The sequence below is a fragment of the Borostomias antarcticus genome (assembly GCF_949987555.1).
Source record: "Borostomias antarcticus genome assembly, chromosome: 2".
NCBI lineage: Eukaryota > Metazoa > Chordata > Actinopteri > Stomiiformes > Stomiidae > Borostomias > Borostomias antarcticus.
Window position 1 is genome coordinate 6,479,993 of NC_140235.1, and position 25,672 is coordinate 6,505,664.

General features: G+C 43.7%; 2 protein-coding genes across 2 annotated transcripts in view; one reads left to right on the top strand and one right to left on the bottom strand.

Annotated features, from left to right (window-relative positions):
- mycbp2 (MYC binding protein 2) overlaps positions 1 to 455 on the bottom strand; it is a gene marked incomplete at its 5' end in the record, with an annotated part of 100,424 nt that extends 99,969 nt beyond the window's left edge. Inside the window, one exon of the mRNA XM_084461239.1 lies at positions 184 to 455. Coding sequence (XP_084317365.1) covers positions 184 to 455 — 272 coding nt within the window. The remainder of the gene's footprint in view (positions 1 to 183) is intronic.
- An 18,116-nt stretch (positions 456 to 18,571) lies between these two features.
- The window catches only part of slain1a (SLAIN motif family, member 1a), a gene marked incomplete at both ends in the record, with an annotated part of 10,840 nt that continues 3,739 nt past the window's right edge, over positions 18,572 to 25,672 (top strand). Inside the window, 4 exons of the mRNA XM_084461424.1 lie at positions 18,572 to 19,035; positions 21,724 to 21,860; positions 24,160 to 24,294; positions 25,544 to 25,598. Coding sequence (XP_084317550.1) covers positions 18,572 to 19,035; positions 21,724 to 21,860; positions 24,160 to 24,294; positions 25,544 to 25,598 — 791 coding nt within the window. The remainder of the gene's footprint in view (positions 19,036 to 21,723; positions 21,861 to 24,159; positions 24,295 to 25,543; positions 25,599 to 25,672) is intronic.

The window sequence follows — 25,672 nt, forward strand, 5'->3', positions numbered from 1 at the left end:
GCCAAACAGTTTACCTTACCCATGTAGCTGGCTAGAGTTTGCTTGGTGCTGGTTAGTTGGGTACTACCTAACGTACCTGGCAAACTATGTAGCAATAGCTAGAACAATGCTAGCTAGCCAGAGCCAAATGTCAGGTGAGCCTCACCCTCAGTAATTCCCACATCTTTAGCATACCAAACTTACCTTCCTTGGTTTATCCCTTGCTCTTTGTCATTGATAGCTGTGGTGTAAATCCTCCTATATCTTTCCGCTAAAGCTCGTCCTGAGAGTAGAAGCTGGTACCGACTCCGGCAATCCGACTGAGCCCCCAGGGTTGGACACGAACCCATACCCGACCCAATGGTGGAGAAATCGGCTCCAACTCCAGAAATGACCCTGACACCCAGCCCCATCGACGGCGATGAGGAGGGCAGAATCCCTCCACCGGCTGCCGCTGCCGCAGCAGCACACATCATCGTTTTGTAGAACAATGCATATATTACATCAAAAATACAATAGCTAGCTAACTAACTAGCTAACACCCAACTGTCATTGGAAAAAATCCTAAATGTCACGCCATATGTCCATCTTGACATGCAGAAAAAATAAAGATTGTGTCCAGTATCTCCAATTAAAAACGGCATAAAAGCCGCTGTGTGGTGGTGCAACTGCGTGAAGACAGGCTTCCGATCCCAGAGCGTGAAAACAGTCCTTTAAATCCCGTGATTTTAGAATTTCAAGCCATATTGCGCTTTCACTTTGGATAAGAGGAAATTATTTCGTTCAGAAATGTGTCCTTTCGCGTTTTGTTTTCGTCGGTTCCTTGAATGTTTCTTGACCCTGGAGAGGTAGCAGCAGCCTCAGTTGCGCTGCCATCTTAGCTTCATCATCATCGCTCCCTACTCGTTTTTTACTGTTTAGCATGCCGCGATATTTCCATGCTACTGTAACGTTAGTGGAGCAGGACGCTGCATCAGCGCTGCAATAGCCTAATAATTACAACAACAACAAAAAAAACTATTTCCATTAATCGTGTAGGCTATTGTGTTTTGAGTGAGATTAAATAATTGGTTTCATTTGAGCATCAAAATATGTAAAGATGAAAAGGGACAAGTTATCTATAATTAATCTCACTCAAGGGCATCCCCTAGGCTATATTCCCTCAATGTTGTAAGTTTCTCAACACAGCATTATTATGCAAGCATAATAGTGCCAGATATCTCCAATTCAAATGCCTTTCATCCATGGGCGTGAAACAGCCTGCCTTATGGTAACTATTTCAGATGGAACATATTTGGCCTCTGCCTGACATAGCCTACATTTAATCTATGTGGGGATGAAACAAATAAGCATATTGATGCATCTGTTTTGAATAGCCTATGTTTAGCAATAAAAGTGAGTGCTGGGAATAGGCCTACACCATCACACCCAAATCCTTCAGACATGCGCACAGCCTTCCATCACATAGATCCTTCCATCTATCCATCCCTCCATCCACCAGTGCTGTGTGGAAACCAAGGCTAAATATCCTGACTGCGCTGGAGCATGGGGGAGGGGAGCCGGGGGTGGAGTGGGTGCGCAGCAGGGTTGAGCAGGGAGGGGAGAGCATGCTCAACTAATTTCAGGGAAACATCACGAGATGCAGGAATTCGATTCATACACAAATGCACATCACAGAGATATAGGCTACTGGATACGATCTCTTTCAATATCTCTCTCTTTCTCTCTCTCGCACACACACACTACTAATCAGCTGTATGAATGAATGAATCAATCTCCCTGTCTTTCGTCACATAGTAAATGTATGTGTCCTTTACAATGTGTGTGATCTCGTAATCTGAATCCAGTTAATTAAATGCAATGGCTATTGTATGGATTAGTGGAATGAATGGGAAACATGCATCTCTCTAAAGCACAGTAGGCCTACTGTGGTGAAAATGTTAGCTGGTGTGTTTTCATTTAAAAATGCGTGTGTATGTGTGCGTGTTGGGATGAATATCTTATAGTGGTCTTTTATTGGCTGTGATGCATTGTTCAGGCCAATGAGGAGAGAGAGAAAGGTCTTACGTCCATTCTCCTAGCAACCACAGAAAGCATCCCTAACAACCCAGGTTATAGTGTGTTGCCTATGTCTTCAATGCAACTGATAATTCCATTGCAACTTAAAATCCATTAGGCTACAGTAACATTATGCAATGAAATACAAGTGCAATGAAAATATGGAAACTTGTGTTTGGTTGGAAAATATCTAATTTTTATCTCAGGTATCTTCAGAACTGTTGACAGCGCTGCAAACACTGGTTACAGAGAGAAAATGCTTACATTGTGTCAGATGAGGAAGCAGAGCATTCCCAAAAGAGGCTCAATTAACTCCTGTTAGCCCTAGCTCTGCCTCAGTGATGGTTAAAGGGCAATAGTGGGAGGCTGGAGGGATAGATGGATGGAGGGATAGATGGATGGATGGATGGAGGGGTAGATGGATGAGGGGTAGATGGATGGAGGGATAGATGGATGTAGGGGTAGATGGATGGAGGGATAGATGGATGGAGGGATAGATGGATGTAGGGGTAGATGGATGGAGGGATAGATGGATGGAGGGATAGATGGATGTAGGGGTAGATAGATGGAGGGATAGATGGATGTAGGGGTAGATGGATGGAGAGATAGATGGATGGAGGTGTAGACTTTCAGGCTCATCCTATCTTGACTGAGTAGCAGGAGGCCACTGCGTTTCAGTCAAGACTCAAGAGCGACAAAATGATGAGCTGGATGGGGTGAGGTGACCAGTTAGCCCACAGTAGCATCCACACACCCAGCAGTTAAGGCATGAGGCCTGACCTAAGGCCCTTTATGGTTGGGTTATTATGGCTGCATTATTGAATTGTTAATTTTTGTAGCTACTATTCAGACAGATTAGAAGGAGAGGTGGGGCAAGGAAAAGAGCATGGGAACAGTATGGCCTAGATGCAGGGATCAAACCCTAGTCTCTAGCCTAGGCTAATGTAGGCTACATGCCTACGCCATCAGACTATGGGGCCTGCATGCATATCAATATGAAAATGGTCTGTAGGCCTATGCTAACTCCCATTGGGTGATAGAATGTGGCGAGGTGTTGCAGTGATTATGTTGGTTAAAAGGTGTGAAATTATAGTGTCAAACTGCATCAGCAAGTGAGCAATAAAGGCTAGAGACGGTTGCTGCTGTTTTCTATGGCTGAAGCAGTCCCGTCTCTATGGCAGCCACAGCGACGCGTCATACTTAGACTATATCAGGCCTACACAATCTCAGTTTAAAAAAAAATCTGAGGCTTGACGGGAAAACATGTTTTACCCACAACATAGGCTATTTTACCTTTTAAACACGCAGACTGAAGCTTCTCCTCCTAAACTCTTTATCAGGAGACATAAAACCTAAAACCTGGGTGTCCAGGAATGAAGTTGCATGACTGTACGACTTTTAATTTCATGTAATGGCGCCATCTAGTGGAAAAGGAGATGGCAACAGAGACGTTTTATTGCGTTATTCTAATCACTGCGCATGTCGGCCAATTTGAGCCCATGTGTCCTTGTCCACAGTATAGGGTTGTATCAGACTGCCACCGGTATGTGGATAAACATAGTGATTCAGGTCATATTTGAATACTGTTCTTTAAAATCACATCTTTCTCATTTGCGGTAGATGTTATAAATGCACATTAAATGTTAGCCTAATAAATACTCAGAGGTCCTGCTGCCTTTGAAGTAGTCATGGTAATTGAGTGAGACATTTCTTGTTTTACTGCTCTGTCTCTCCAATGACACCCATCTGTAATGTACAGTTATTCCAAGGAGGGGTAGACATCATAAATTAGGTCCCCTCCCATGTCACACCCTCCCATGCTATGCACCCTTCATACCTGCTGTCTGCTAGACAAAACACGCCCGGCCACCAGGCTAGCGCTGAGTGATGTGCGTTCACAGTGTATGTCTGCCCACAACTAGGATACTGGTGAAAAGACTGCTGTTGCTGAGTTACCCAAGTGAGACCACAATGAGAAGAATAGTAATTTGTAGCCTATTCAAACCCAGGTTCAACTTGTCAGAGGACACCTTTCTTTATTCTCGCCAAACCAACACAATAATGAAAATAACAATTAATTGTATTTATAAAGCACTTTGACTATCTCAAAGTGCTGATGTAATACATACCCTTCTGGGGTGTACAGCGTGTGTGCATAGTTCAGTGCGTTCACAGAGTAGTTCAAAGGTTCAAACTCTCTCTCTATTCCTCATTGCTACTCTCCACTTCTATTTCTCTCTAAAATACACATAAAAGTCATGATAATTTGGCCTACAGTATGCAGATATGTCCCTGTCACTGACAGGTAATGAGATAATTGTGTTAACTTTTAGTTCAGATACCTTGAATGACTTAATTACGATGAATTCCTCAGGCACCACACCCGTGTGTAGCGCTACTTTCATGTCTCTGACACGCCTGTCGACAGACAGGTCTTCCCGTGAGCTACGACCCTCCTCCAGCACTCCACCTGCGGCCATTGGAAAAACAAACAAATGCACAGCAATGAAGGAAGTGTCATGATGAGGAAGGAGAGAGAGTGAGAGGTGTGTGTGTGTGTGTGTGTGTGTGTGTGTGTGTGTGTGTGTGTGTGTGTGTGTGTGTGTGTGTGTGTGTGTGTGTGTGTGTGTGTGTGTATGAGAGAGAGAGAGAGAGAGAGAGAGAGTCGCCTGAGGCCACACCCCCAGATGGCCTTGGAGTCCCCGTCTCTAAAGGTCACACACAGAGGTACACAGTGGGAATGAACAAGGGAGTGACAAAAGTGAGAGAACACCTGAGCGCATTTCTAACCTTTCACTAGTTATCTCCTGAGCGGTCTAGCCTGCAGCCAGCAAGGGTATGTAGCCTGTCACTCTCTTCCTAAGTTACTCTCATTGATTACACATGTTACTGTAGATGTTTCATGATCATATCGTAGATCGATCATATCATATTGAATATGATCATGTTTCATTTGATCATATCCAAAAACAACTTGAATCTCTGAGTTTGTATTGATCTGTACTGTAAAATTCTGTGATCGCATATTACTATATAACGACAATCATGTAGCTTGAGGTTTGACAGTAAGGGATTGCTTTTCTAGAATGTCAGATCTAATGGTAATGTTTTTACCATGTAGTGAAGAAGTATGAGGGGGTCACCGAGACACATCAAATCAAATCAAACTTTATTTATATAGCGCATTTCATACACAATGCGTTTTACATAATACACATAATCATAACACATAATCATACTCGTTTGAAAGCTTAAAGTCCTCTGTTGTTACTTAGTGGGAAAAACAGCATGTGTAAAAATATGCCAACTTAGGCCAGGCTAACAACCGAAGTTACATCTTTGCATCCTGACTGTTCGACTTGGCAACAGACTTGAGAAATTGGTGGGTTGCTTAAGTGATTACGTTGATCACACAGGAAGCAGAGAAAGATACCATTTCATTGTTCTAATAGACCACTAATGTCATCTGAAACTGGATGGATTCATCTTGGCATGTCTATGATCTACTCTCGTATGCCAAACAGTGGTCATAAAAGAGTTACGGTTTTAATAATTTGGTCATAATCCCATGGCAATGATTAATATGAATGGAAACAGTGTGCTTGCTAATGTGGTGCAGCCCTGTGCTTGTAACTGTATGGGCGAGGTGCAGAGAGGTGGGACCACAATATCTTATCACCAATGGACTGTGGAATGTTGCCGATGTGCAGAGTTCTGTGTTCTGATGCCCAAGGTGTGTTTGGGCAAGGTGTGTCTGGGAGTCAGGGAGGGTGTGGGAGGGAGGGTGTGGGAGGGAGGAAGGGCATGCCTCTATGGTGGTAGATCCTGACAGACTGGTTTGAGGCTTACTTTTGGTGAGTCAAGGGTTGAACCTGGCATGGTGCTGCTGGCACATTAACACAATGAGCAGGGAGGACTGCCTGATCTAATGGGCCTGGTATGCGGTGTTATGCAATAATTGCGTCCTTTCTGTTGTAAATATACCTTCATGCAATGCTACCTAGATCTCCATACATCTTGCTGTATACAGGATCTACAATGACAAGAGTTGTCCTCACTAATCCACATGAGAAATGCAAACTGTGTACTAACTAGATAATCCAATAGACATCTTTGCCTATTGGAACCTTAGTTTGGTTTGTTATGTATTTGCCTGGTACAACAGTGCCATCCAGTGGATATATGTGAATGTGCATGTTAGGGAACACATTCCTGATTGACAACTGCTCACCTTTTCTCTTTTCCAGATAAAGCTAAAAGTAAAGATAAGAAAATGTCTAATTCCCTCAACAGAAGGACTTACTCTACTCCATCTGGTACGTTATACAATATACAACATGTTGAGAGCAGTATGACTGCCTGTCAGTCCACAGTGTTCATTCTTCCTGTCTTTCCATCCATTAATCCATTCCATTGTCCACCCCTGAGAGTTTGTTAAGACAGAGGGCCCCATTGTGTGTGTGTGTGTGTGTGTGTGTGTGTGTGTGTGTGTGTGTGTGTGTGTGTGTGTGTGTGTGTGTGTGTGTGTGTGTGTAAGCGCATGCGTGCGTGTGCGCACACGTATATGTAAGAGGGAGTGTGTGTGTGTGTGTATGTGTGTGTGTGTGTGTGTGTGTGTGTGTGTGTGTAAGCGCATGCGTGCATGTGCGCACACATATACAGTATGTGAGAGGGAGTGTGTGTGTGTGTGTGTGTGTGTGTGTGTGTGTGTGTGTGTGTGTGTCTGTGTGTGTGTGTGTGTGTGTGTGTGTGCGTGTGTGAACGGTAACTGTTTATTTTGTTTACCCTTTATTTAACAAGGTCAGTCTCAATGAGATTTAAAATCTATTTTTCAAGAGAGACCTTGTCATTACCACACGAAAAGGCTCAGTACCACAGGTCTACCTGCCATTTCTAGTGTTGAGTAGCTGTGTTGAGAAGACCAGGTGAGAGACTGACATTCAGTGATTCACTACAGTGTTTCACAAGTCATATCTTCTAAGACGTCCTTCAGTATTAGAAGGCATAATGTGCAAGGCCTGCCGGTTACATTGATTGTGAGCTACCTACTGTTTCACACTGATCTCAATCACATGGTGTGTGTGCGTGTGAGGTGCTGTTTGTCATGTGTGTGTGCGTGTCGCTGTGGTTTCCAGCCAAGAGCAGTAGTCCGGCGTTAGACGACTATAAGAAGAGGGCATCTTTGCTTAAGGACAGCAGCTGGATCAAGAGGGATCCCGAAGAGGATGAACCTGTTGAGTGAGTGACTGGACCGCACCCACACACACACACTCACACACACACACAAGCAGGGTGTGACAGAAGTCTTGGGTGTGACCAACATAACCGTGGCCTATATTGAGATTAAGAAATTCCTTCTTTGGAAGGGAAGAGGTTGTTGTCATACTTACTGTACCATGAAAATTGTGAGGTGTGGTTTTGCTCAGATACTATGTCCCAGTCTGAACCCTGATGTCTTTGTGTCTCCTTCTCTCATCTTCAGTCGTGATCCCAACCCTGGCAGGGCTATTCTGAGCCGCTACAGGTCCAACGAGACTCTGACCAGGTAAAGAGACTCCTGGGATACTGTACGACCTCTGAACTCTTCAGAAACCATCATCAGTAATATCAATCAATAGCAGAGGAACTTCACGATCTGAAAAGTCAGGCTACTTTAAGTCAAGTTGTCTTCATGAAATCTGTTGAGCCAAGGCATCCAGTGATAAAAGAAAACATTGCCCCAGTTGTGAATCGCTAAAGTCGATCCTTTATATACTTTCTCACTCACAGTCCGGAGCCGGCGGATATGAAGAGCCCCAAAACAACATCAAGTTTGGCCTCTGTGCAGTCTCTCACCAAGAGGTACTTTCAATGAAGTCTGAGAGCATAAGACAGTTTAAATCATTCTGAGACTTTTTCAAATGGTCCTTCTTATTGCAGATTCAGTGCCAGTCAGGATGAACTGAGCAAGAGCAGGTCAGTCCACATTCTACTGTACATTACTTCCCTATTTTCAGTGATAAGTCTTTAATTAGGAGGCGGGATTTGTGATGTGTACTGTAGGGTAACCATGAACAATCTCTTCTTTATGTCTTCTTTATGCAGACGCTTTGGATAAAAGCGTCTGCTAAATGACTGTAATGTAATGTAATGTAATGTCTCCAGCTCGCTCCCAAGCTATGGACGGACCTTGACATACAGCCCCAAGAGGTACATGTTGAATAACTGCCTTTTTAATTCCTGTTCAGCACTCTGTGCATCCGTGCTGTGAAGAGCGCTATACAAATAAAGTTACTTACTTAATAAGCATAAAGTCACGGCAAGATAAGACACTTTGGAAGCGACATCTTAATATTGTCTTCTTACTGTACATTACAGCGCTTCTTCACTGATGTCCGCTGATGAGCCAAAGATGTACGTAAAGTCCTGGTGTGCCCACAGTGTTGTCATGTTTCTGAATTTTTTTAAATCATGCAACTGTACCCTAACTATATGTAAAAAAAAAAAATCATAATATTTGAATATACCTTTTAATGACTTTTGAAATTGCTCTGATATGTGTCTGTCTAATATCAATACAGAACTACTGTCACCAAAACAGTCAAAGAGGAGCCCAAAACCAGGTAGAGGAGGGTCAATCTCACATTTATTCAGTTATTTTCTTATTTCTGTAACTGCTCACGATCCACAGTGTTCATATACAGTATCAACTCTTAACCGGCACTGTTCAACCATTGCTTCCTCAGCACCAAAACGACGACCGTAACCAAGGATGGCAAAACCACAGAGACCACCACCATCACCACCACCACCCAGAGCGTGGTGAAGACCCCCACCAAGACTGAGACCTTCACAGAGAGGGTCTTCTCTGATGTCAAGAGCCCAAGCAAAGGGTAACCCTATGCAGTCTACAATGAAAGGCTTAATCCCAAAGATACTCATGGGTTGGCTGGGCCTGCATTTGACCAGTGTGGTGTGACGATTTTCTGTATTCTAGGAGAATCAGCACACCTCCTGTCAAAGCTAAAGGGAGCGAGACGACAGATGTGAAAGTCACCACCAGCAAAACGTAAGATGAGGCTCAACCAGGCTAAATATACGTATATTTATGTCATCATCTAAATTATAATACAGTATGTATGTGATTGTTACGCGTCCCCTCTGATGGTAGGGTAAGGGGCTAACATAATACTGTAACAGTAATATCTCATCAATTTCCATTAACTGACTTGCAATTGAATTGAATTAGGTTCAATCACCTCAATTCAATGGGCTTTATTAGCAAGAAAGAACAAGTTCATATTATATATAGCCTAGTATATACACACATAGCCTACTAATATATACAGTAGACTAATATATATATATATATATATATACTGTATATATATATATATATATATATATATACAGGTAAATACATACAGTGTATAAACATATACATACATGCAACTACATTACACCAGTATACAGCTGCAGTTTGTACCAGCACATGAAATCACTCACACACGCCTATACAGATCCAGTAAAAGTAAAGATACCTACTTCCGATATATTCAATATTCAAAAATTCTGCATTCAAAAGGAACATACATGCAATACATTATGATATAACAATTTAATTTAACAAAATGTGTGTATAAATTAATGAAATAAAAGCAATGAGACAATTATTTAGGTTGGTGTAATATTAGTTGTTCTCAAGTTGTGACATTTTGTAGCAATTAATACACATTTTGGCATTTCACCTAGTAAGTAAGGCATTTTTTCAGCATCAGATTTAGTCTCAAATTCTTCATATATTTTTGTGATTTGGGGGAAAGAGCTTTGTCTAAAGTTTTGGTATTGTTTGAATGATACGAGGAAGTGAAATTCAGTTTCTACTTCCTGTGATGCACAACTTGAGCACAACCTTCCTCTTCTCTGGGGCACCAAGTTTGTCTATGACAACCCCTCTCAATACCCGGTTATGTTCACTAAGTCTTTTCATAGTTTTTGATAGATATGGTGGTAATTTTAATCCATAATCTTGGCAGGACTGAAGATCAACTATTTGATACACTCATCCCCACATCCATCACAACTGAGCTCTTAAGCCCAGAAAGGTAATATGTTTATATTCATCAATTATCTATGTATGGAGTTATTCATTTTAGCATTTAAGATCTAAGACTATGTTGTTGTCCTTGTATACAAATCAAATGCTGTTTAAATATTTGATGGAAACTGATCAGTACATATATTGTATACTGATAAGTATCTCCAATGTTTTTGACTCAAGCCCAAAAACTGTGTCAAAAACTGAGACTGTGGCAGTGAAGACCAGTATGGACAGGCCTTATGGGTGAGTGGTCACAAACTAGAAGCATTAACACATAAACAAAAGCAAGGATCTTAGGAAAGAAAACAAACTGATCTGAGAGCACATCTTATTTCAGAGAAACCACCAAAACCACCACAAGGACCTCATCAACGTGCGTATAATGCTTGACAAGCTTATATAAAGTACTTCTATGGGCAGCATATGGTTATATATATAATATAACCCGTGTTTCTGGTGCTGTGATCCCTACAGGACTGAGGATCAGCTGTTTGACTCCCTCCTACCCAGCGCTCTCAAGTCTGGATACTCCTCTCCTGACAGGTAGGGTGTTTATGGGAGAAACATTCTCCACTGTCCCAGGTGTTGTCGTATTCAGATTCCTCTGTGTCCGTCAATACACCTGGTTCACATATCTGACTCCTGGTTCACATATCTGACTCCTGGTTCACATATCTGACTCCTGGTTCAAATACCTGACTCCTGGTTCACATAACAGACTCTTTGTTCACATACCTGACTCCTGGTTCACATACCTGACTCCTGGTTCACATACCTAACTACTGCTTCACATATCTGACTCTAACTAACCTCTTCCAAATATCTGAAAGTAAATGACCACTCTCATTAAGACATGCATTGACTTATAGGTCATTCAGAATATGTCGCATTAAAATGTCATCACTATCTGATAAGCTAATGTTCATTACTCGTGATATATCTGTACATCATCTCACTTCAGTAACTGTGTCTGAATGTCTTACAGCGCCGCCACCACCACCATCACCAAGAGGGAGATTGTAACCGTAGACAGTGCCAAAGGGTGAGATGAAGATTCTTTAAAATCACTTTATCATTATTAATGATATTGCCTCAGGCAAAATGATGCCACGACATTGAATTGACCATATTATTTCTGCCCACAGTGATGACACCAAAACAGTGACCGTTACCTCTCCAACCTCCTTCACCAAAACCACCACCAGGTAATCAAGATAACCACCACAATATGCACTAGGAACCATAGGGCTATCCACACGGATGTTCTGTTTGACCCTCAAACAGTACAGTATGTGTAATTCACCAGTACACCTGTACAGCACTTTGGTCGATTTTAGTCATTTTAAACGTGCTTTATAAATAAAGTTTGAGTTGAGTTGAGTACAGTAGCATTTCATTCAACATGATCAATCCTAGGAATAGAAACATTCTAATCTCCCTCTCCTCTCCTATAACCTGCGTTGCTGTGATCCCTACAGGACTGAGGATAAGCTGTATGACTTCCTCCTACCCAGCGCTCTCAAGTCTGGATACTCCACTCCTGACAGGTAGGGTGTTTATGGGAGAAACATTCTCCACTCTCCCAGGTGTTGTCGTATTCAGATTCCTCTGTGTCCGTCAATATACCTGGTCCACATACCTGACTCCTAGTTCACATATCTGACTCCTGGTTCACATATCTGACTCCTTGCTCACATACCTGACTCCTGTTCACATATCTGACTCCTGGTTCACATACCTGACTCTTGGTTCACATACCTGACTCCTGGTTCACATACGTAACTGAGTCCTTGTTCAGATACCTGACTCCTGGTTCACATACCTGACTTGTGGTTCACATACCTGACTCCCAGTTCACATACCTGACTCCTGGTTCACAAACCTGACTCTTGGTTCACATACCAGACTCTTGGTTCACATAACTGTCTCCTTGTTCACATACCTGACTCCTGGTTCACTTACCGGACTCCTGGTTCACATAACTGTCTCCTTGTACACATACCTGACTCCTGGTTCACATAACTGACTCTTTGTTCACATACCTGACTCCTGCTTCACATATCTGACTAACTAACCTCCTCCAAATATCTGAAAGTAAATGGCTGCACTCATTAAGACATGCATTGACTTATACAGTAGGTAATTCTGAATATGTCGCACTATCTGAGAAGCTAATGTTCATTACTCGTGATATATCTATACATCATCTCACTTCAGTAATTGTGTCTGAATGTCTTACAGCACCACCACCACCATCACCAAGAGGGAGATTGTAACCGTAGACAGTGCCAAAGGGTGAGATGAAGATTCTTTAAAATCACTGTATCATTATTAATGATATTTGTCAAAGAGTAGGCTACTGACCTATTGACCTCAAGGTGATGGCTTATTATGTGAAGTCCCTACCACGGCTTATAGAACCTCACCACCAGGTTTTATTGTTATCCGTGGCTCATGAATCTAATATGTTATTGCTTAAACTACCATCACATGAGTCAATCAGTCACAGCCTCTCTTAAAATGTTTCTCCCAATTCTCTCTTCCAAAAGTGTGTGTGCTCCAATGCGCTCTCTCTGTCAGAGCGGTGCCACTTGATTTAGATCTCTGTTCGTGCTCACAGCTCAAAGGTCAACTCCTCAGTGTCAACTCACACACATGCATTCCTCTTCAACCTCCCTCTCCGGAGGAAAGGCCCAGGTTAGACCCTCTTTAGTCGACCTGGGCGGACGGGCCTAATCGTCCTGCTGTAAGACCTTTAAGCTAAATCTCAATCATCAATTCAATGACTCAAGCAAGATATATCAATACTCACCAAACCAATAAAGCCGAGGAGAAAATATCTGATGCAAGGGTAAAAAGCTTTATATAAAATTTTATGTTATACATAAATTACACATAATCCAGTTACATGAAAAATACAGGTTACAAAGGAAAAACATGAAAGAGAATAGCTCCCAGGTCTCCAGCCTCTGACTTCTTCCACGCCTCTGTTGGTGGAAAGAAAAGTCTGACTTGCTCCATTCCTCTGTTGATGGAAAGAAGAAGTGCCTCTCTCTCCTCGCGAGCTGTTTCTTGAACCCCCTTCCAGGAGGGCAGGGTGTTGACGTCACGTCTCTTCGGATGAACACAGTCCTTCTCTCCTCCCTGGCAGATTAACAATCCCTGCATTCAACATCATATCTCTCTCTCACCCAAAGCAGGACATCACAGAATAAATGTCTAATTAATATCTTATTAAATATCCTATATACTCAAACAGTTGATACATGGATACATTCTCCAATCATTACATTGTCATTACTGTCTCACACTTATACATGGTTACATAATTGATCTTGACTAATTGATCTTGACTAAAGCTGAGGATACACTACAAGATATTATGCCCGATTTTATACACGATTCACAATCCTGTCGAGTCTGTCCTAGTCAGCAGCAGTCTGCACTAGTTGGGGGTAGTCGGAGTGGCAATTTGGCACAGAAATATGTAAGTGTATGAGGGGTACAGATTTAAATCGGCAAGTGTATGATGAGAACAGACTTCTCCCGAGTCGGAGTGAGTCGGAGCATATCAAACATGTTTGATATTTTTGAGAAGATTCTGGACGCAATCATGTAGTGTAAACTCGTCACCACCTGGTCCAGTCGTTAAATGTGCGATACCCAGTTTTTCAGTTGTCATACAAAAATCAGAAAAAGCCAGTCGTCTAATGTATACTCCCAGTCATTTCATAATCTGTTTAGATTGTCAAAGTCTATTAGTGTATCCGATGCTTAAGAACAGATGACTTATAAATGTATACTTCTACTTTAAGTGATTACATTTCCAATAAATGATATTCACTCTCAACAGTGTTACTTGCTTGATTACACCTTCTACTTAAAACATCTATTATTCGCAACCTCATACAGGAAAGCTGTTTGTCTTCAGGCAGTTCATCCAACACTATCCCTTTGTTCCTTCTGATAAGCGCCAGACCCTGGCTAGAGAGGGAAGGGTGTTCCTTATCAACAGAGCTAGCCAGGCCCTTGTCAGTTCCATGTGTGTGTGGACCATTCATTATTCATCCATCCATCCCTTTTTTAGAGGGATCCACTTATAATATTTATTACTACCTTTCCGGCCTGTCCCAGGTGCTTGGGCCGGATCTTCCACCGTAGGCCTCTCGTCTCTCATGTCTGACTCTTGGGCCTAATGTGCCAGCCCTTGGTGCACTTGACAGTCCACCTCGTTCCTGACTAGTGGTCGGGATCACTACAATATTGCCTCAGGCAAAATGATGCCACGACATTGAATTGAGCATATTATTTCTGCCCACAGTGATGACACCAAAACAGTGACCGTTACCTCTCCAACCTCCTTCACCAAAACCACCACCAGGTAATCAAGATAACCACCACAATATCCACTAGGAACCATAGGGCTATCCACACGGATGTTCTGTTTGACCCTCAAACAGTACAGTATGTGTAATTCACCAGTACACCTGTACAGCACTTTGGTCGATTTTAGTCGTTTTAAACGTGCTTTATAAATAAAGTTTGAGTTGAGTTGAGTTGAGTACAGTAGCATTTCATTCAACATGATCAATCCTAGGAATAGAAACATTCTTATCTCCCTCTCCTCTCCTATAACCTGCGTTGCTGTGATCCCTACAGGACTGAGGATAAGCTGTATGACTTCCTCCTACCCAGCGCTCTCAAGTCTGGATACACTTCTCCTGACAGGTAGGGTGTTTATGGGAGAAACATCCCCCCCTCATCTGGTACACATATCTGTAATATCATCCAAATATCTTCAAGAAAATGGCTACACTCATTAGGTCATGTGTAACCGGTGGGACCACTGATTTGTAGATCATTCACATTAAAACGCCATCACCAGTTGAGAAGTTCATGTTCATTACTCGTAATGAACATAATTTCACTCCAGTAGCTGTGTCTGAATGTTCACCCTTAATGTCTGAAAGAAAATGGCTACACTCATTAGGTCATGCACTGATTTGTAAATTACACAAACAGTTGAGTCAATGTTCATTGGTTGTTATATAGAGAACATCATCTCACTTCAGTAACTGTGTCTGAATGTCTTACAGCGCCACCACCACCATCACCAAGAGGGAGATTGTAACCGTAGACAGTGCCAAAGGGTGAGATGAAGATTCCCTTCTAAATCACTGTATCATTATTAATTTATTTAATTTCTATTAAACAAGCAAAATGAATTTGATCATATTTATATTATATATATATATAATATTTCTGCCCACAGTGATGACACCAAAACTGTGACCGTTACCTCTCCAACCTCCTCTACCAAAACCATCACCAGGTAATCAAGTCCCGCCTAAAAACACATTTGTTTTCCCTGCCGTTTTAATACTAAGTATCAGAGTAGGTCTTTATTATCTTTCATTATGCTTCTATTGTCCTATTGTGTTGTCTACTGTATCTTTTTGCATTGGTTGAAATGGAAAGCACTTTGGTCAACTCTTGTTGTTTTAAATGTGCTCTATAAATAAAGTTGGATTGGATTGGATTGGAAGTTAACCACTGTGTACTAGCAGCCATACGGTTCTCCACACTGATGTTTTCTTTAGGCATCCCCCATACGTGTGTTTTGACAATACATAGCATTTCATCACACACGATCACTCTCCCAGGAATAGAAACATTCATCTTCCCTCTCCTTCTCCTCCTCCAATCTCCCCTGCTCTCCTCCATACGTAGCTTCAGCTCCTACGGCAGCGGTGATGACTCCCCCTCCAGCCGCGCCTCCTCCTACTCCGTCAGCTCCAAGCCCAGGTGAGCACCAACACCCAACCTGTCTCTCACTCGCTTAATTTCAAGGTTCAAGGTTCAAGGTTCGGTTTTATTTGTCTCCCGAAGGATAAATTTGTCTTGGGAGTAAAAAAGGCTAAAAGCTGCAGTACAAGAATACAAAAGACAACATACAAGATACAAAAAAACAGTACATATTCATAAAACATGTACACATTTTCACTCGCTTTTCCCGTGGTTGCATGTAAGTAAGCTGAGGAGGTCGAATCACGATCCTATCATCAGTCAAAATCTGTCTGATAGTGAAAGCAGGTGGTCCTCATTAACTTCCAACCCTAACAAATGTCTTCTTTGCGCAGCGACTACCCCAGAACTACAGTAGCAGCAGAAGAAGCTACTCCAGCAATCCATACGCTTTAGTAGACATGTGTTTCATTACTGTTAAGGGAAATAGGCCGATAGAATAACACTTTCCATAAAACATTGGGGGCAGAACTGTGTGTGAAATATGAGTTTGGTCAAAGAAGATGGTGTATGTGATGTTTTTTTTGTTGGTCTGTGTGCAGTTATGAGTATTGTCACCAGGCCCACTGTCTACACCATTACGTCATATAAGGATAGCGGCAGCCTGTGTCTCCCCCTGTCTCTCACTGTCTCCTCTGGTCTCCCCTGTCTCCTCTGTGTCCCCCATGTTGTCCTCATCTCCCCATGCCTCCTCCCGTCTCCCCCGGTCTCCCCCATTTCTCCCTGTTCCTTCCTGTTCCTCTTTGTCTCTCCCTGTCTCCTCCTGCCTCCTTCTGTCCAGGACTGTGCTTGAGAAAGACCTGTGCTCCTACTGCCGGAAGCCCATGAGCTCTGACCCCAAGATGGTCCTGGAGGACATGAGCATCAACTGCCATGCTACCTGCTTCAAGGTACATCCGCCTCAGTACTAGATCCACCTGCTTCAAGGTACATCCGCCTCAGTACTAGATCCACCTGCTTCAAGGTACATACGCCTCAGTAATAGATCCACCTGCTTCAAGGTACATCCGCCTCAGTACTAGATCCACCTGCTTCAAGGTACATACACCTCAGTACTAGATCCACCTGCTTCAAGGTACATACGCCTCAGTACTAGATCCACCTGTTTCAAGGTACATACACCTCAGTACTAGATCCACCTGCTTCAAGGTACATACGCCTCAGTACTAGATCCACCTGCTTCAAGGTACATACTGTACACCTCAGTACTAGATCCACCTGGTTTATGACAATATACCTTAGTAATAGTAGGCTACCAACTGCTTCAAGGTGCATACATCACAGTAGATCAAATACATTAGGTTCAAAAATGCTCTCATGATGTAGGCCTAAATACAGTCTATGTTTTCTACCTGAGTATTAAAGTGATGTGTGTGTGTGTGTGTGTGTGTGTGTGTGTGTGTGTGTGTGTGTGTGTGTGTGTGTGTGTGTGTGTGTGTGTGTGTGTGCTAGTGTGTGGTTTGTAGCAGCACCCTGGGCAATCTGAAGGCAGGAGACAGCCTATGGATCTACCGACGCTCTGTCCACTGCGAGAGTTGTTTCGACGTCACCAGAGGTAAACACTCAACACCATAGCCTACTATAGCCTGTAGCCTATAGCCATACTACTGTGTTGTATACTACTACTATAGCCTGAAGCCTATAGCCATACTACTGTGTTGTATACTACTATAACTGAAAGTTGGCTTGGCTTGATTTTATGTATGTCTATTGTAACTGGTCAAAAACGATATGGTACAAAATTATAGCTTGATTATTAGCCACCTGGTCCTTGGGGAGTTATACAACTCGCTGTAAGGTCCAAGCAGTGAATGTAATATTTCATTTCTACAGAGAAATGGCGTCGCTGATCCAACGGCCTCATACCTTGCACGAGCGTCTATTGGAAAGGAAGAATGGAGGAAAATCAGAACATACTAACACGAGGCTGACATGGGCACTGCTCATATTAAACATAAGTTGATAGGAAAGCTGAACAATAACTGAGAGGTGTTAGGGAATACTTTTGGGGAGGGGATGCTCATATTTCACAAAACAAATATTTTAAGCTTTAAATTAATTAAATATAAAAAGTATATATCTTAACGTATAGCCTACTCTGTGTGCACCTTTTTTAACAAAATGCTTTCTGTTTTAGAATTAATAACTTCTTTATTGCCTGTAGTCAATGCATTTTTGTTTGTGTGATCAAATGCAACAAAATAGGGGCCGGGGGCTCATTGTGAGTGCAATACACGCTGATCACCGTTATGTATCATATCATATTTTTCTCAATAAAAAACGGGTCATATTGCAGCTGCTTTACCTTTGTTCTCCTATCTAGCCCATTGTGCACAACTGCTGTGATGACGATGTGAGAGGTCCACTATAACAAACACCGTGGAGAAGGAGGAGGAGGAGGAGGAGGAGGAGGAGACTGGGGGGAGGGGGGGTGTCGCTGTCCAACGCTGTCTGCTGGTTTGCCTTGTCATCCCATGTGTGTCTGCGCAGAGCTGAGCGCATCTCTGGTAGGCTGGCCGCTGAGCGCTGCGCTGGAGTGGGCTGATCCAGCGTAGTAGCCTAGTGCTGAAATCAGTGAGCAACATAAGAATAGGCTGTACGGGACCCTCCAGGCGTTTTATGTGTCTCTACACATGCATGCTTTAACAAATGGAAGCGGAAGTCTTGAACCCCCAAATGATGGCAGACGTTAATGGCAACAATAAGATTGCAGACGCGGAACTCGAGGTGAAAAAGCTTCAGGAACTCGTACGAAAATTGGAGAGGCAGAACGAGCAGTTGCGGACAAGAGCGAACGTTGTAAACAATTGCAATAACGGCCCCCATCTGCAGACCTCGTTGCCTTATCTACACGGGGGGAGTACATCCTTTTCAGTATCTAGTTCCAATTTCACGGGGAATTATTGTGTTTCAAGTCTAACGACACCATCACACCCATGTGTCCTTGCACCGTACGGCACGACAGAGGAACCGTTCGCGTATTTCCATCCCAACTCCGCCAGTGATGCTGGTGTCGAGGACATTGATGGAAGACCCGCTGGACCCACGGTTCTGGACGAGGTGGATGTGCTGGACCTCGATACCATCCTCCCGGTCGTAGAGTCTGATAGCTGGTACTGCTGCTGTGTCGTTTTTATTGACCCAATTACTGCTCATTATATTTGTATACTGTATTTATAGTCAAGGCTACAGCCTAAGATGGTGGCAGTTCATTGTCAATCAACATAATTGTTAGGCGCAGGATTTTTTTCATTTCTGGTTGTCTATGTAGGCTAGGTTGAATGTAGCCCAATTTAAAAATAGCGTATGCCGAGATCATAAGAGAAAGCCCGCACACTGACCAAAAAAATCAAATGCTCGCGTCTGGCCCACTCATTGTAGCTGACTTGGGGTCGTCACAGACCCCAGAGGTATAGGCTACTTTTGTCATATCTCACAGGTGTTTTGTTCTATCATTCCAATTTTCAAGACTTTGTCAATCAGTTTGTTCCCGAATGACTTCATATCGTGCTTTTTTTAAATGTGGGGTAATTTTGATCCCAGTCAAAGCACATACAGTATGCAGTTTTAATAGGTGGGGTAAAAATAGAGTAATTGTTTGACATGGATCCCAATTTAAAGTATCACACACACACACACACACTATCAGGGGGGTTAGGGCACAGACATTTGTGTGAAATGAGCAGTTTGTCGGTTTCAGAGACCAGTGCAGTTTCTATAGATTTAAAGAAAAGTGTATGTTTGGGTTTTTATCTCAGATTACATTAATAACATAAGTAGTAACGTTTTGGGAAGAAAAAGTTACAATTTTGCTATGATGGGTGTTTCTTCCAGTAGTGTATTCTTGCAGTCCGTAGTCTATGTACTGTATATGTTGGTAGGATGAGGGTTAAGCCTTGAGTCAAGGGCACAAACATTTCTATATTTTTTCCTTTAAATGTGACTGAGCTCATTCATCCTCCATCACTTTTTCACCAAAAGCTTGATAACTAGAGTAGATCTTGTAGCCTACTGTGGTGGTAGTGGTGGTCACACCAATTAACATTCCACTACACCTATCAAGTAGCTACTGAAAAACTATAAAGCACAATGCTTAAATACTGCATGTATTAGTAGGCAGTTCCCAAAGAGCAGAAATAGATACAAAACAATGGCTCCCGTGTCCCTATAGCCCATACTATCCCCCACAGAGTGATACCCAGGCTTTGTGTGTGCTTGTAGCTCCAGGCAGAGCTATACTCGAGCCTGGTATCTGTGACTGGAGCTGCTCACATGCGATAGGCATGCTTGCTGACTGCTGGACCCATTTCAACCTTTATGCATCCACTGATGTGGAAAATCCAGCACACTTTCATGTAGCGTTTATTGTGGGCTATCCCACATTCGCCTCTGGCTGTATTGTTACTTCTTCCCCCTCATTTGACAGGTTGAATCGGTGTGATTTCTTTCTAAATGACCTAGTTGTGTACAGTAAGTGTACGAGCTATCCTGTCGTCCTGTAGAAGCCACAGTGCTGTCTTCACTCTCCTTTTGGCCTGGGACTTGTCAACAAGTAGATCTAAGTGATCAAAAACCTTGACTAGTCCTTCATTCATACTTCACAATTGTACTGTAGTCGGATAGTTGCATAATGGAATTGACATAGACTTGGGGTAGGCAGGATTCAGGAGTTTGAACCTAATTGGCTCTTTATTAACAATGACTATTACGTTACTAGTTTGTTTCCTGGTGTGTGTTTAACAACCACTCATGCCAGCATTCCAATTCTGAGACTGTCCTAATGAGTTTTCTCTCCATGGCTGGCCTATGGAGTGGTGTGTGTGGCTGTTAACAAGCATTTCTAATGGGGCCTGTAAAGTAGGGCTGTAATTTCCAGAGGAGATGGGCTCGTTTATCTTGTCTGCAACGTTTACTCGATGCAGCAGCTCACAGGCGCCTTGTTCAATGCTCTCATTTGTGTCTGGCTGCGGCCCATATATCCATATATGAGGAGTAGATTACACCAGGCAGACGTTTGCTCAAATCTCTCACAGCCAAGGGCTTAGAGATGGTTTCCGAGCCTAGTGGCCCATAGGGGCAGGAGCCTATCTCCAGTTTCTGTATAAGTACCCCCCCTGGACATGACGCTAGTATGTCGCAGGTACTTACCCACAATCCAACCCTTGATGCTGAGTGCCAAGCAGGGCAATATCGGGTACCATTTTGAACAGTCTTTGGTATGACTCGGTCGGGGATCGAACTCACAACCTTCCAATCTCAGGGCGGACACTCAATCCACAAGGCCACTGAGCTGGTAAGGGCTTAGAGGGGATGATACAATAGTATTCTCCCAGCCTCCCACTCAAATACAGAGCTAAATGTAGTACAGCATATCACCACATTGAATTAGAGATACCGGTATCTCCCTGCAGAATGCTTTCAGCTTTGTCATTGATTCATCACACTGTTTTTCAGCCCTAAAACACCTAAGTGACAAATACTAAGAGTTTGAGATATCCAGAAGCTTTAAGGTAGACCCTGAAACATGTTAATTGCTATGCCAACCTTTACAGAGCGATCAATGTGTTGTGTAGCAGGCCTCTCCTGTCGTGTGTTCCAGCCTGTACCGTAGGTTGTTTTGTGTTTGTTTGTTGGTTTGTTCATGTGTAAAGTGTGCATTACCCTTGTGTTAGCCTAGACGACTAGACTGAAAACATCTGGCGGTTATTATCGTTGAGAAAGCTTTCAGAGTACAGGTATGTTCATCTTTGTGCACGGAAGCACCAACAGGGCCGGTTACCCTGCCCTGTCCTGTGTTCTAGGCTCTATGTGTCACCCAAGGCCCTTCTGTGGGGACAGCTGGCCCTCGGTCCTCTGCAGTGGTGCCGCCTGGTCCTGGATTACCCTGGGCCCGAGGTGGAGCTGGCCAAGAGGACCATCTGCACCAGGCTGGACCAAGGTACGACCTTCTGGACTCCACAATACAATAATCTTGTGCTTTCTGGCAAAAATATTTAGGGGCTCCTGAGAATAACCTAGCTTTATCCTACCGAGAAGACAGGTGGACCAAGGTACATTTGATAGATATTTTATTTTGAAGGATCTGTAAACGCTCGAAGTGTCAACAAATGAACTGCATCTCTGTTGATGGAACCACTGGTTATAGTTATGGTTAAGGTTAGTAAATGGTCACAGGTTTGAGATGACCTAATCTTCTCTAGTCTTCCATTCCCATGTCATTCACTGAGAATGAGAGAGGGTCATTCAGTATCCACAGGTCAAGCATGCCCAAAAAAAATCACACCCAATAAACAAATACACATCTGGTATTATTTTTTTACTGTTAAATCTGACTCTCTCAAGCACACTGCGAAATAATCTGCCTCTCTGTGATAGAGATGAACCACCCTTGACATGCAGTTATTTCAGTTTTTTTTTGTGGTTTTTACAAGGTTACAATTAAGAGCAATTTCCTCAAGCATGTTTCCCTCTGAGAGCCGACGGAGTAATTATACCCAGACAGAACCCACACTGAGCTGGCTAAGATGGCTTCCCTCTGGGGTAAAAGGAAGAGTATAGAGAGGATCACAAAGAAAGCTGTCCTCCACTCCTCCGCTAGAAATATCTCCTCTTTTTTATCATCCCTGGAACACTGGGTTGGATCAATACAGGCTCTCGCTGGAGGGTTTAAAACCCACCCACTTCCCCATCCTGAAGTAACTACATGTGAAGGACAATTTTCACTGCAAAATACCACCAAGAAGAATTTTGCTTCAGCGGTTTAAATGTAATCGTTGTGATATTCAGCGGTTTAAATGTAATCGTTGTGATATACAGTGGTTTAAATGTTATCATTGTGATCTTCAGTGGTTTCAATGTTAACATTTTGATCTTTCACTCAGAGCTCAGATTCAGTAGCCTGATGCGCGCCAGAGTGAAACTGATCTCGCGAGATCAGGAAGGTCTCACGAGGCTTCAGCTTCAGGCCTTCTGCTTGAGTTTTGCAACCATGGCAGTGAAGATGGTTGCCATAGAAACCATGCTTACATTAACCCCTTTCTGAAACAGAGTGCTCCAACACGCTAAGAGAGAGAGTGCGTGCGTGTGTATGTGTGTACATGCACATGTATGTGAGTGTGTGTGTGTGCACAGGTCAAACGTCATTCAGTCAGATCAATTATTTCAGTATCAGTTATTCTGTGTGGGCCCATTCTGTCCTCTCTGCATATGAATAATGGATGAAGTGTGTCTCCATCTCCAAACTGATGTGTTTGTGTGTGTGTGTGTGTGTGTGTGTGTGTGTGTGTGTGTGTGTGTGCGCGCGCGTGCGTGCGTGTGTGTGAGAGAGAGAGAGAGAGAGAGGTTTAGGGTCCCCTCTCTACTTTCAAAGGCGGGATTCAGTGGAGGTTGGCTGTCCTACCCAGGTCATGAATACAGCCTTGTTCCCCTGCCTCAATAAACGCTTGTTTGTGTACCGAGCTGTGAATGCTGGTTCTATCCAGCAGTGGCAACATTCATTGTGTCAAGAATGCCAAGTGCACTGATCTCGTCTTGTGTGCCTTGTGCCTGTATCAGTCACTGAGAACACGCTCAATTTCCTCACATTTGAGCGCATAGCGGCCCAGGTCCAGCCATCACAGGGCATTCAAACCTGCGGAAGGTTCCGGGGGACACCATGACAGAGTAGGGGGCAGCTGTCAGCTTCTCGGAGGGGGGCGTAGCCGATCACTACAGTACACACCTAACCCCTGCTTTTCCCGGCAGACCCTCCCAAACAGCTGTAACCAAACAGGCTGCAGCAGTGAACCTCGGCCCCCGACGGACCGCTCTCAATCTGGAATATTCATATCGGTGTTTTGGAGAGAACCGGAGTTTGGGAGTGAAGCATGACAGCTTGACATGTGGCTGAAAGACGCTAAAGAAAATCTGTGTTTCCGTGCGTGTATGTGTACAGTGTGCGTGTGTGTGTGTGAGAGAGAGAGAGAGAATCAGATGAACCCAGACAGAGAACATCTCTAACACTGCCTGACCTGTCCCCTCCTCCCTGTCCCTTCCTCCCTGTCCCTTCCTCCCTGTCCCCTCCTCCCTGTCCCCTCCTCCCTGTCCCTTCCTCCCTGTCCCCTCCTCCCTGTCCCTTCCTCCCTGTCCCTTCCTCCCTGTCCCCTCCTCCCTGTCCCTTCCTCCCTGTCCCCTCCTCCCTGTCCCTTCCTCCCTGTCCCCTCCTCCCTGTCCCTTCCTCCCTGTCCTGCTGTCCCCAGCCAAGCGATGGAGGGGTGTGTCCTCTCTCTCGGTCCGCCCCTACAGCTGCATAGAGGGGCTGTCTCCTCTCACCGGCCCCAGCTCCTGCCCCTCCCTGCCTTTCACCAAACCTGCTCCACTAACCCAGCCCACAGGTAACACACAAACACACACACTAACCCAGCCCACAGGTAACACACACACACACACACACACACTAACCCAGCCCACAGGTAACACACACACACACTAACCCAGCCCACAGGTAACACAAACACACACACTAACCCAGCCCACAGGTAACACACACACACACACACACACACTAACCCAGCCCACAGGTAACACATACACACACACTAACTCAGCCCACAGGTAACACACACACACACTAACCCAGCCCACAGGTAACACACACACACACACACTAACCCAGCCCACAGGTAACACACACACACACACACACACACACACTAACCCAGCCCACAGGTAACACACACACACACACACACACACACACACACTAACTCAGCCCACAGGTAACACACACACACTAACCCAACCCACAGGTAACACACACACACACACACTAACCCAGTCCACAGGTAACACACACACACTAACCCAGCCCACAGGTAACACACACACACTAACCCAGCCCACAGGTAACACACACACACACACACGTCTATGTTTGTGTCGATGACCTTAGTACGGTCTTTGTATCAAATTTCTTTTTTCTCAAGTTTTTTTTTTCTCTGTTATTTTCAGCCACCAAAGTAATTTGTGACATCTAATACTTTGATGTGGTCGTTAGTCAAGAGAGAATGCAGCTTATTCCTGCAATTCTCAGCTCGGAAGAAAACGCTAGGCTTGCATCTCTGTCTATATGATGCATCGCAAAGCATGGAAGGCAGGATGGCATTGCACCCTCCAGTATTATCACATTACACTAACAGCTTGAAAAGCACTGTACACACAGCAGCAGCATGCATTGGATGTCATGTTCACAATTTGAATCATTACCTATTACATTACCTATTACTAGCGCGTAATCGTGACTTGTCTCCGACTAACAAACTTAGTCCATGTTCAGGACTGACAAGCATGGACTCATTTTCTAGCAAAACTAATTACTTGCAAGTTGCAATCCTCAGATTACAGAAATAACATCCTAGTCTTGCAGGCCTAGAAAAGGAGAATGTGACGATCAGCTCTGCTAGCTTAGCTAATTATTTGCTCCTGAAACCCAGACAGATGGGCGAGCTCAGCCTCGGGCCGGAACGGGTCAGCCTCTCTGCTCTACGCAGGAATAAACATCCAATATGGAGGCGTAATAACGAGTAGTTCATTATCTAGTTCAGCGGCGGTGGTCCGTGACATCTGCCTCTCACACTTTCCAAGTGGACTCCAAGGCCCTAGCCCTGATCCAGCCGCTGCATGGGGATAGCTTCCAACTGTATTTGGTATTGCTCTCTTGGCCAGGGCCAGCTTGTGTATTCCTCCTGGTTAAATAAAGGTTAAAAGAAATGG